Source organism: Dysidea avara, chromosome 8 (genome assembly GCF_963678975.1).
Source record: "Dysidea avara chromosome 8, odDysAvar1.4, whole genome shotgun sequence".
NCBI classification, from domain to species: Eukaryota; Metazoa; Porifera; class Demospongiae; order Dictyoceratida; family Dysideidae; genus Dysidea; species Dysidea avara.
Genome location: NC_089279.1, coordinates 22,340,294 through 22,353,567, shown reverse-complemented (window position 1 = coordinate 22,353,567; position 13,274 = coordinate 22,340,294). Strand labels below are relative to the sequence as shown.

Here is a 13,274-nt window from a genome sequence, read left to right as displayed (position 1 = left end):
AAACTTTGGAAATTTCAACTAGAGTAGGGACCATAACACATCGATAAAAAGTACTTAAATAAGCTGGAGTAGTGCACGATATTAATTCACATTAAAACTATAAGAAGTGTTATATCCCTACTGTGCATTTCCATTATATCTTGAGCACAGTAGGAATATAACACTTCTTATAGTTTTACTGTGATTTAATATCGTGCACTACTCCAGCTTGTTTCAGTACTTTTTATCAAAGTGTTATGGTCCCTACTCTAGTTGAAATTTCCAAATTTTTCTGTGTACTTGTTTGCTGACTTTTTTTTGTAAATAATAATTATGACTGGTGAACCATGCATACCACATCTGAAATGGCGCCACACACCCCAATTATCGTCTGAAAAGTGAAGTATCCATTACGCTTCGTTGTCAGCTATGTTTAACCCATTACGCAGTGTTTTGAATCAAGAACTGTTCAAAAAGCACCTCTGCAATCCACGCATATTGAAAGAAAGAAATGGTTCCGCGTGCCCCAGTTATATCAATTATCGGCTGTAAAGTGAAGTACCATTACGCTTCGTTGTTGGCTATGTTCAATCCATTACACAGCAGTATGAATCAAGTACTGTTTGAAAAGCACCTCTGACATCAAAATAGCCACTATGACAAATACAGACGATTTCCGTTACAAAGGGAAGCCATCACATGCTATCGCCAAATCGACAATTTTCGCTGTCAGCAAAGATGAATGGGACACAAAGGAGGACACTGGTAAGTCCATGAAGAATGCATTGTACATACTGCGGTATGCCAAATGGCACCTGTCGGGCCGAAGCGACGTCGAACAGTGAAAACATCAAACCTGTAGCCTTAGCCATTATCAAGTTACGCTTGTCTGAAGGTATCAGTCAGTTACTTACTCAGTCCGTAGAAAATTCCGTTAAATAAATTATTTTTAAAATTCCATAGCAACTTGTTGAAAGCGTTTCGGGTCGATCTGAAAGCTTGTTTGGGCTTACTGTAGTTTCATCTAACCAATACTGCCTAATCATCGCTGGGGAACTGAGGCTGTTTTTTGGGTGATATTATTTTGTGGGCCACGCCTACTCCTTTGTGGTCCCTACTATACACTACTATCGTAGTGTATGATTATGGGAGAGACTACAGTCCACTTATAACTTCACATTTCCATTTGTGGCTCCACATGTGCTACACAGCTACACAGCCATGTCACATCTGCCATGCAGCAATTTTGCATGGCACAAGTGCATAGCCACACATGTATAGTATGTCACACATGGTGGCACTAAAACACAGTCAATGCATCGATAGAGCCTTCTTGATTCCAAGTCAAACGCTGTGACATAATGCTAAAACTACATATTATCTAGGACCGGGGAACATACAACCAAGTACAACCACCAATGTAACAATCTACAAATGGGGCATATACAAACAATGCACGATCAGTGTATGTGGATGGGAAAGATGCACATACAGTAAACATAAGTGATATGTGCAATTACAATCGTGAGGAACTGTATGCAACAATATATGGACATTATTCGCAATGACGTCAAAGCACAAAATGACAGCTGATAGTGTGGACACTTGTACAGAGGATATTTATTGGGAGAGACGGTGGTTTGCTATGTTAACATTTACATACTGCAGCAAGGGGCAAGGTGAGGCATACATACTTAATTACAAGACAAATGCGGGTGGTTTTACGTCAATACCAAAACTTAAGCCTGGTTTCGTCTGGTGGGACTATTTCGCATCACCACATCACACTAACTAGCTTCTTACCTTTATTATCCAATAGTTCTATGTTGTGAAATCCGCAAAGCTCATTTTAGTGATTACATACGACGTGCCCACACTAAACACGGCCATTTTGTCAATTAACGTCATTGCGGATAAGGTCCATTATTGGCACTGAACACTGGAGATGGAAATAATTCAGCTAGCAAGCTAGGTAAAGGATGAACAGAAGTATACAAAGACACAACAAACAAACAATCATGTAAACATGCACGAAAACACACTCTTTTTTTCATCATGTGGAGCTTGTCCACTGGCACCTGGCATGGTGACTTGGAATGCCACCTGAAAACAGCTTAGAAGCGTTAAAACATCCTTGTAATCTTGTTGTTTACAAAAGTGGTCTCTGGCTCTCCTGCAATCACTTACAGCTGAGTGCTAATCTTCTCCTTCAGGTAATCTGAAATTAAAACATGGGTGTGGTACTGGGCAATATATAGAATTACACGTATGTTTAGGTGATCATCACGAACAGGCGTAATTAATATACGGTTGTGCCTTCGCTCACAGGGGAATCTATCCCCGGTTAGTTCGTGTCTCTAGGCCTCGTAGTTTTCGAGAACATTAATTATTTATTTATGACATAATTTTAACCCCATTTCGTATTGTCTTTAGTACTTGGCTGTATAATAACTGTGTGATAGCTTATACTAATGAATTAAACAAAAGCCACACTGACCACACCTTAAAGAAATAATTGATTTCATTTCAGCTACACATTACACAGAGAGGAAGCTGTTTAACTTCCACGCATCATTTGTTGCTGGACTACATGACATTACATACAGTACAGTCCACTTATAACATTGCATATGCGTGACATTTTTCATGAGGCACCACACGTTCTACATGGAACGCACGGGAAAGCTAAAGCCATGTATGGGTACACTTAAAACCCCACGTGGGTTGCACAAAAAGCCACACTTGGGCTATTCCCCATACATATGTCTTGGAGTGACTGTCAAGCCTGTGATGAGGCCTGTGATGCATTGCTCTAGTGAAGAAAATGCTTGTTACTCATGTACGTACGTATGGTTAAACTATTATGGCTGAGTTCAATGCATTTTTTCTTCAATGCGCGTCTGCTTGAAACTGGCATTAGTTTACAACAGGATTGGCAGCAGCAATGTTTTGGCTCTCTGTGATATATATATATATATACCACATCTGTGGTTGAGATCAAAAACGCCGCGTTGTGGTATATAACTGATACACCACGGCAAACTGTGGTATATAACTGATATACCACGCTTTGTGGCTACGCTTACCATATATGGTGTAGCTTCACACATTCTGCGAAATCCTTATCTAAACGGTAAACAAGTCTCTAATAACATGCGCCTAAATCAACCAACAATTATTCACCTCAGGAACTGGAACAAGTTTTGATGAACTCTTGTCTCCTTCGTGGATAACTCACTAATCGCAACTATGTGGGCGTGGCACAGTGTAAAACGTCTGATCCATCAAGAATTTCTATTGATTTTCATCTCCAGGAGGTGCTGTTTCACTATAACTCACTATCTATAATCGTTTTCATCTACTAGGGTATAGAATATAACAGTTATAACACGATTACTCGGGATATGACTAAATATACGTACTCTCACTCGAGCGCTCATGAATCGTGCGTATATTTTAGTCATATCCCTCGTAAGCGTGCTATAACTATAAATATATATATATATATATATATATATAATTTAATCACATTTGAGCTGAGGCAACTCGTTTCAGCTTTTCACCAGGTTTTAAGATTCCCCTGTGGTAAAGGTCAATGTTTGTGTACAGTGAAGCTGTACAGTAACTATTAGTCAACAACTCAAACAGCTACTTACCAGTAACTTGCATTGATGTCTCAACGTTACTACTATAGTTTAACCACAAGCAGACATGAAACATATTAAGTAGTGCTGTAGTAAACTTTGAAAACAACTCATGTCTGAAGAACTAAAAATAAAAAAGTAAAGCATCATTTGGTATTTACTATTTTGTCACCATGTCATCAGAAGTTCAAGTAATCTTCAAGAGTACTATAAACTAAGAAGGAAATTGTCTATGTATCCTCACTCAGTAATGGGTGATTTTATCAGATAATCTAATTCTCAGAGTAAACAGAAGAAAAAAAAAACACATGGCAGATCTTGAGCCATACAGTGAAGAAAGATGAGCAAAATGACACACAGGTATTTTAACACTTTTATTAGAGCTTCTTTGTATATTTTACTCTTTTACTAGCATGTCTGTACACGTGTAAAGTACATTAACCAGTGAAGTCTACCTAAATTGCCATTTTAATACACTTATGGCATAGTAGCGATGCATTTCATTAAGTGATTTGTAATAGAGAAAAGTGCTGTTGACGTGGGGAGAGATCAAGGGAAGCATTTAAATGCTCTTGAACCTTCTCCACCTGGGCTAAGGAAAACGCAAAACTATATGTTAGCAAAAAGGAAACTGTATAATTTTCATGCAATTATCTGTTATAAGACTATATGACATTAGCCACCCTCTTCCTCTCCCTGTATACCATTTAAATTTTACCATACAACAGAAATTTTGACAAAAGAAAAATTTGATGAATTGTGATTACATTCCTCACATTTTAACTCAATAAGCACCTCAAAAGTCAGTATTCCGATGTGTCATTGATGTGTCATTTCCTGCTTATCGTCAAATTTTAATTTGTTAAAGCTGGGTAATTGTGAATTTGTCAAATTTTCCCTGTTGTACATGTACAGAACCCCACAAAGAGCAGAATTGGCCATGTCCACAGATTTGTGGGATAGTGTTACCATGATATCACAGGTTTGCTTCATTCTATACTGAACAAACAACAAAACTGTTCACAGTTGTTTGGTAGAATGACACTAACAAAGTTACATGTCATTTCTTGAAAGGTTTGAAATCAATCATGTTTAGTGATATCAACATCATGGAAGCCTTACTCCCTAAACTTACCAAAGTGATTTTTGATTCACCTGAGTGGTATACAAAATTTCAGTGTGTGTCGGACACTTGGTTATGACTATAGCTTTGTCAAAGAAATGGCAAAGGAACAAAAAAGGAAATGATTATAACTACAAATACAGTGAAACCTCAGTTATCCGGACCCCACTTATCCAGATTCTCGGTTAACTAAACCACGGAAATGACTGCTCTATTAGAGTAGTGACTGTTCTATTAGAGTAGTTGAAAATACTGATAATTTTAAAAAATTTCTTCGTGCTATTTTAAGTTTATTTATACACAGTTTCAGAAATACAGACTTTTCAGACTTATGGGCCATCCCTGGTTCCAAGGGGTTCGGATAACTGAGGTTCCACTGTATACAAAAACTAGACTCCTGTAAGTGTTCGAGTGTAAATCGGATGGCTGCAGGTTCGAGGCTACCTAGGTCCAGCCATGGATTTTTTCTCCTTCCTACAACTTTTCAAACACACCTTATGTAACTACTGTCTTTGTGTCTAGTGTCTTTGAGCAGGCTGTAGGACCAGGTGTCCTACAGACCTTCAGCACTTGTGCTGTAAAGCTTTAATAAAATAAACTTTTTTTTAATTTTTTTTTAAAAAAGCAAGCACATGATGTGTTTGTGAATGTTTTACTGATACTCGAGTCATGAACTCTTTCATAATACTGTCATTATTTGAACCTTGCTTAAACACAATATTGTTGTTAATGGTATTATCAACAGTTTGTTGAATACCTTCAAAAATTCTTGTACCTCATAAAAAATCAAGCTAATATATCATAAACAGCAGTCACCACCATGATTTATATAACAGAACATAGAATAATTGATTGTGGGAGTGGGTTTATAAACAAAACCTATGTATGTACCGTATATGACTGTATTAAAGCCGGGCTCAAATACACGCAGGGGCTCAAATATACGCCGGGTACAGCTAGGAGACTGTCATAATAAACGCCGGGGCTCACTTAAACGCCGGGGTGCTAATGACATGCACTGAAAGGGGTTCTAAACTCGTGTCAGCTGCTAACTATACAGTGATGTCTCGTCACCAGTCTTATGATGTCTTGTCTTGTTCGACTATGCCTTCTCTTCTGGTGATGGCCATAGCGTATTTATCGTGGCCATTGTCATCTTTCCACCCAACTTTCAATGTTTCACCCAGCAGAGGAGTCCAATTGGGTTTATGTACGTGATGGGCTATGGATTTCGTATTTCGTAGGTACTTGTACTGACACCTGTCATTCTCAACGAGTGGCTAGTAAGAAATAAACGCCCGGGTCCAAATTAACGCCGGTCTTGTTTAAACGCCGGGTCAAAAATGATTTATAGGAAATAAACGCCCGGGCTTCTATACGGTCATATACGGTATGCTAATAGGATTTCAAAACCTATTGTTTTAGCACTATGCTGACTAGCACAAGTTAATATTATGGGAGAGGAGAATATCTAATGTCATGTAGTCCTGTAAACAAATGATGCCTGAAAATTAAAAACTTTCTTTCCAACTGTATGGTTGTACTGTCTCAGGAGTGAAACAGTTATCATGCCCCTTAATTAGCATTTTTTTTAAATTTCGAGCAAAGTTGCGTGTGCAAGCGAGTGCGATGTTGCGCTTGGGCAGTACCGTATTTCCTGTTACTTCACACACATCATGATGTTTGATTCGTGTGAGTGAGCTTTATATGGCGAGATTTGTAATTGAATGGAAAATTGACCAGCTGTCCATAGGACACACTGTGAAGAAGTTATTAACTGTTTTCTGAAGGTATGTAATAATTTGTTGTGACAGCTTGTATTAATGGCGAGTTTTAGCCTTATGCTTTTACCAACCCTATGTACTGTTTTATTCCTTACAAACAGAATGGTGCAAAATTGCGTAGCCTTAGTGCTTACTGACATTACTGTATGGAAGTTACAGCGCTTTGTTTACAGCCATGCAATACACCAGAAATATCGGCCTATGCATTTTCAGTGCACTTTTATTAAAAAATACATGCGGCTTTAAGGGTTAACCACAAAGATCATCCCAAACACAAGGACACATGTTCAAACAGAGAACAGCTCACATCTGAAGAACTAACAACAGAAAGTGGAGTATTGCTCAATATTTAGCCACCAATAGTGAAACCTGTCGATTATATATCCCAACTAAGTTATGGGCGATTTTCTGGTTCATTGGAGGAGGGGGAATTCAAATTTACTCACCGAATGGCAAAATATTCTCACCATATGGCGCATGGCTAAGGAAAATTATAGAAAGAAAACTGTCTGTGCGACCACCAGAGGGTTGTTTTGAGGCGAAGGATGCTATTAAAGGTGGCTTTTAGGTGTGCGTTCTATTAGACTTTTTTGCAAAAAACAGGTGATCCTTATTATGAACCCACTGTTGTGGTTCGTGATAGCCTTTTTTACATTTAGTAATTAGATAAACAATACCCCACAAAGAGCAGAATTGGCCACATAGAATAATCTGTGACTTGTAACAATTTCCAGCTTCTGGAAGAAGAGTCTAAAGTAAACAACATATTATAGAGGGGAACTAATACAAAATGTTTATTTATAAGATAGTATAAACAACACTTCACCACACTAGCACATCATTGGTACTTACAGTTAGCTCCTTGTATAATTTGACATTGGCCATCCTCTCCAGGTAGGCTAGGTCATTATCTGTACACTGTAGAGTGGCTGGTAGCATGGCCTTGTCTGGTAAGATGAGATTGAGGTGAACACGTGTGTGTACGTGGTAAATAACATAGACAAAAATACATATTTATGCTATACACACACACATATACGTACATGCAGCAACATACACAATCTACAAACCTTTGTTATGAATTGGGAAGACAACGGAAGTATTAGAGACAGCACAAGCACCATCATCACACACTACCACAACATCACTAACATTTTCAACATCAACTGGTGACTGTGCTGATGTCAAAACCACTTCTTCAGCTACATCATCCACCCTATCAGTTACTACTGCTTCTTTACTGGTTACTACACTAGTATCGACTGGTAGGGTAGCAGTTGATGTTGTAGTAATATCAGTGTTACCAGCTACAATGTTTAGCTCACTACTAGACACTTCCCTCAATTGTTGTTGAGTAGTATTACTGTCGTCACCAGCCTGTACACAATATAGTATGTAAAAGTGGGGTATACTGTGTATGCAAAAATACATATTGAACTGCAAGCATACCAGTTTAAAGGAGTATTTGAGGTTACAAACTTCTGGTGTAATGAATACTAAATACTACAGCATATGTTTTAGCTATTCCCTTGACTCACTACTTTTATTTTCCCTAAGGCCATTCCTATTTGAAAAGTTCTTGTTACAAGAAAAAGGGTCAGTAGGTAGGTTGGATATTAAAAAGAAAAATATAACATTTCATACACCACATAGCTATTAATCAGGTATAAATGTCACTGGTAGCCACATTCATAGCACACTAAAGACCAATGTTTTTGCATAGCATAGATTTCTTTCATCAGGAAGTGGGGCAAATTTGTAACTACAGTGTATGTGTTTTCTGTTTATTCCTATGAGAAGCCAAGAGATTAAAATTTAGAGCAGCTCACACAGTGACCATTCTATTAGAGTATCGTAATCAATTAGAAATTAAATTCCACATCACATTATCCAAAGTTAATCTTTTAATTATACTCTGTGCAAAATTGGGTTGGTCGGGTCCATGCAGCAACTTTTCAAGTAGGTATGGCCTAATCCAAATTTTTCCTCAACTTGATAGTAACTATGAGTTATTACAATTCCATACTGCCATATATATGACAGCTACAGCTGATATAGTAAGACTACAATAATACAGCCTCCTATGGTACCACAAGATAATGAGGGAAGGATGGAGGGATCGACAATCGAGATAGTCTACTAGCGTTACACCGATGAGATTTTGCTGATATTCTGATAACCAATATTAGTTAATATTTTCAAACCGATAAACGAAGCCGATCCAATATAGCACAGCATGTCTATTTTGTAGCAATTTTTACTAGAAATTTGATTTTAAAGGACCAAATTAGCTTGTTAATAGTGGCAGAATTGCTACAACAACAGCTGACAGTACACTGAAGCAGTGATAATAATATTGTAATAGAGGAAATGCAAGTCAATGCATTTGTAAACATCATTTGGTGCACACAAGCATGTATTTCTAAATAAATACATATATCTGTATCTGCTGCTTTTTTTCATCTTGGTGCTGATATGCAAAAAAACACAGCCGATAAATTATATGGTTTTTCCGATAACCGATCCGATTATCGGTGCAACACTATAGTCTACTAAAGAGGTGGCTCCTAAGTGAGTTATCACTACAATTACCCATGTACTACAAACACAAAACCTTAAGGTAACTAAATTTAGCAATACACTAAATTTAGCAATTTTGTATATTGGCGAAATTAGCACATACAAAATTTAGCAATTTTATGGATTTGTGAATTGATGTAATGAATTAAGCATAAATTTTGCAGGTTTAGCGTGTACTAAATTTAGTGCGAAAACCAAAACCACTAAATCACTAAATTTAGTATATCGCTAAATTTAGTCATCTTAGGTATATGACTTACATTTGCTTTCACTCCATCATCATTCCTTTTCACTGGAGGTGTTCTAGCTAACTGAAATTTTGGCTGGGGAGGTATCATGGTAGCCCAGTCCTGCACACACAATACATTAAGATAATTTTAAGTCAATATGCACAGAACACACGAGTACGTATATATGACTTACTTTCAGTCATATTTCTCACCAAAAATATTTTATTGCCCTAAGGTTTTAATCTACATAGGTCAACGAATTTGTATTTGTGTTTTGTACTCTTCTTCTTTTGTTCATAGGACTCCACTGAAAATCACTATTTAGTTTGAGTGTGGACCCCCTGTTTAAAAGTTACAACATTGAACTGTTGTTTTTCTCTCTCTCTCGATATTTTAATGCCAACTATCTCATTAATTTCACAAACAACCTCATAATCTTAACCACCAAGTTTTAGGATAGTATAAAATATTTCGACAATTTCATGGTGGTCTGTCCATATGATTCAGGCAATAAGGAATTCTACATGGGATACAATCAAACCCAGTGATTCAATGCATTCTTGTATTCTCAAATACATATAATATAGTAGACCTGCATAGCCAAACCGCTTCTTTAATTTGTAAATGTGTGTGTGTTTGTGTGTGCGTGTGTGTATAGCCAAACCGCTTCTTTAATTTTGTAAGTGTGTGTTTTTGTGTGTGTGTTTTTGTGTGTGTGTGTTTTTGTGTGTGTGTGTTTTTGTGTGTGTGTGTGTGCGCGCGCGCGTGTGTGTGTGTGTGTGTGTGTGTGTGTGTGTGTGTGTGTGTGTGTGTGTGTGTGTGTGTGTGTGTGTGTGTGTGTGTGTGTGTGCGTGTCATCCTATCCAGGGGGGTTTACCCACCCAAGGGTACTGTGATCTTCGGATGGGCAGCTACAGGCTACAGGTGTGTGTGTGTGTGTGTGAGCATGCGTGTACGTGTGTGTATACAATATGAATCATGAGCAATTTCTACCCATGCTAATCAACAGAACTGATCGAAAACCAGTCACGAACTAAACAATACAAGTGACCAACTATTGCTAAACGTTGTCCTTCAGAACCCAGTACTTAACAACATCACAAATCACACTATGGCAATCCCATGCTTAAATTTTCGAATTGAAAAATCATATTATCAATCAGTTACGTACATGATTGTGAATGTGTCACACCTCTCAGTGTACGCATGCACACACACGTGTGTGGGATGTGCTTACTCACACACTGAACAGCAGCCTGGATTTATGAGACTTCTATTTACTACTCACCAAATCACCATCTGACAGTTGTGCTATACCATAACTTCCAGGACGGTGGTTCTCGGTTTTGCTTCCTCCCTTCATACCACTAGACCTAGTCTGCGATCTAGGGGCTTGCCTGGAGCTGCTAGGTGTGGTACTGCCCTTCTTCCTTAAAGGAGTGACAGTTGCTTCATCACTTTTGTGTCTCTTAGGCGTTCTACTTGCACTGGTGGCAGTTTTCCGCTTCTGAGAATTACTAACACTATCCTGTATCGAGTTGGCCTATGTAGAGTTGAAGTGGGTTAATTAATTCGAGCGATAAACGATGCTGCTCTTTCTCACCTGTAAGCGAACTGACCGCCTTCTCGGAGTGGCTGATTCTGAAAACACCACTGCGTCCATTTAATGAGGAATTAATCAGTAGGTCACAACATAGGTATGTACAATCTATGGTCACACTCAGTCAACCTCAGTTCAAAGTCAAGACATTGGCGCCACTAGTCTCGTGCCCATCGGGGCTCGCGCTAATGCAATGCCCATCGGGGCTCACGCTAATGCAATGCCCATCGGGGCTCACGCTAATGCAATGCCCAGCGGGGCTCGCGCTAATGCGCAATTAGCGCTAGCCCGTATGGGCACGAGACTATAGCGCCAGTTTGAGCAATACCATAAAATACAGAGCTCCGTTTCAGATAACTATTCTTCGAAGAAAGGAAGGTACAGACACGCCACGACAGACGCTACGTGTAAAAATCTACCTGGTCCAAGAAAGAAACAGAAACGCTAGACGCGATTCACCGACACTTTTCAAAAACGGTGAGGTCTTAATATCAGGAGCTTAGCTATATAGCTAGCTAGCTAAGCGCTGAACCTGATAATATAAACCTGATAGGCATGTAGCTAGATTTCTTTGAATCACATCGGACAAAATACGTACATATTAGATCATGCAATTATCCGAGTTGTTGTTGCCATCATTTAGAACTAACGCTACAAGAAATGAATGCCGGACAAGATGCTGAGTTTGATGATCGTTTACAGCGAATTGAAGAAACTGCTCGGTGGAATAGACGTGTATTAATTGGAATTTCCGTATGTGGATTATCCATTGGAGTTGCGGGTATTCTAGTGTGGAAATATTATCATGATCGTGATCTACTTAACCAAGCAGTTGAGAGGAAATTTGATGAGCTTAAAGGAGCATTTGTGAGTGCTCAAGATGGTCAACTGCAGCTTAAACAAGCAGTTGACAGTACTCAATTGAAAATTGAGGATATTCAAGCTAGCAGAAGTATTAGGTTATTAAGATGGTGTGGAAGTTGGGTTGGGCTAGGCTAAAGATTAAACTTGACTCGTCTAATTGTTTATGTGCTTTGTCCTGTATCCCCCTTTTCTTTTTATAGCTTCCTTGCATGTCATGCCTATACTGTGCTTTTTGTACAGTAGTATTGTCGCATGTGTCTTAGATGTATTGTAACTGTGCATGTGTTTTTGAACATCTTGATGAATCAGATAGTTTTCTCTCTCTTACTGCATGTACACTGTAGATTTTGAGCTTTAGGCAAATTACACATTGTAAGAATCACTAATACATCATACATACACACACCATAGATACAGTATACTTTCCAACTAGATTGGAAACGGAGATTCGTGCACAAACATATCTATATGTTTCGCATGACGTCAACATGTTGTAAGCGAGAATTTTTCTTTTCGGATGGTTTGCTGTGCATGTGGTATAGTAGTCTAAATAGTAGGTACATTTCAGGTGAGATACAGGTTTTGTTGGGGGCACTGCATGTAGCCAGCTAGCTAGTCTGCTATTAATGATTTTGTGTTATCAGGATCTGGTACTTACCAGATTTAGCTACCTTTAGTGCAATTGTAGCTATACACTAACTCACTTTTATTGTTGTACAACCATGTTGGCATGTAACTACACCTGTAACATTGCACTATAAAGCTAATAATTGAATTGAATAATTGAATTTAAACTTCAAAACCAGGCGCAATTGTAAGGGGGTTTCACCGGTTTCTTTTGAGATCGAAAAATAATTTAACGCCTAGTCTCGCGCCGCCCACCCCTAAGCGGGCGGTGCGAGACTATTTAACGCCAAAGGAGCAAAAATAATAACATTTTTAAACACTTGGATATTATAAAAATAGCTATTAGTGATAAAATCTCCAAAATACTTCATTTGCACCTTAGATATTAAATATATACGGTACCATATAGCCTAAATATTTCGAGGGGAAAATAGCGAGGTTGAGCAATGTAGCTAAAAATAAAATTTTCGCAGATTTGCCAAAATGTAGCAGCTATTAGACTATCTTATCAAAAACAGCCAAGCTGTAAAAAAAGGTGCGGCCCCCATAAAGGCCATGGTGAAAAAAGATGTGAAATCCAAGGTGGCGGCCAAGAAATGGCTGTGATGGTAGGTTAATGGTTACATTTTAATAACAACAATTCAGGTGAATTTGGTGCCAAGACCAAGCGGCACAAAATTCACCTGAATTGCCGTTATTAAAATGTAACCATTAACCTACCATCACAGCCATTTCTTGGCCGCCACCTTGGATTTCACATCTTTTTTCACCATGGCCTTTATGGGGGCCGCACCTTTTTTTACAGCTTGGCTGTTTTTGATAAGATATCACTTCTTTTTGTAT

At 38.4% G+C, this 13,274-nt stretch overlaps 1 protein-coding gene and 1 long non-coding RNA gene across 2 annotated transcripts in view; one reads left to right on the top strand and one right to left on the bottom strand.

The window, feature by feature from the left end:
• The window catches only part of LOC136263271 (uncharacterized), a 49,384-nt gene extending 38,248 nt beyond the window's left edge, over nucleotides 1-11,136 (bottom strand). Inside the window, exons 1-5 of the mRNA XM_066057780.1 lie at nucleotides 10,944-11,136; nucleotides 10,629-10,883; nucleotides 9,371-9,460; nucleotides 7,601-7,907; nucleotides 7,383-7,477 (exon numbers count right to left, since the gene is read on the bottom strand). Coding sequence (XP_065913852.1) covers nucleotides 7,383-7,477; nucleotides 7,601-7,907; nucleotides 9,371-9,460; nucleotides 10,629-10,883; nucleotides 10,944-11,003 — 807 coding nt within the window. The 5' untranslated portion in view covers nucleotides 11,004-11,136. The remainder of the gene's footprint in view (nucleotides 1-7,382; nucleotides 7,478-7,600; nucleotides 7,908-9,370; nucleotides 9,461-10,628; nucleotides 10,884-10,943) is intronic.
• A 45-nt stretch (nucleotides 11,137-11,181) lies between these two features.
• On the top strand, nucleotides 11,182-12,131 carry LOC136263272 (uncharacterized). The gene is made up of 2 exons (XR_010704526.1): nucleotides 11,182-11,417; nucleotides 11,584-12,131. It is a non-coding gene; the product is annotated as an uncharacterized lncRNA (long non-coding RNA).
• Nucleotides 12,132-13,274: the final 1,143 nt, after the last annotated feature.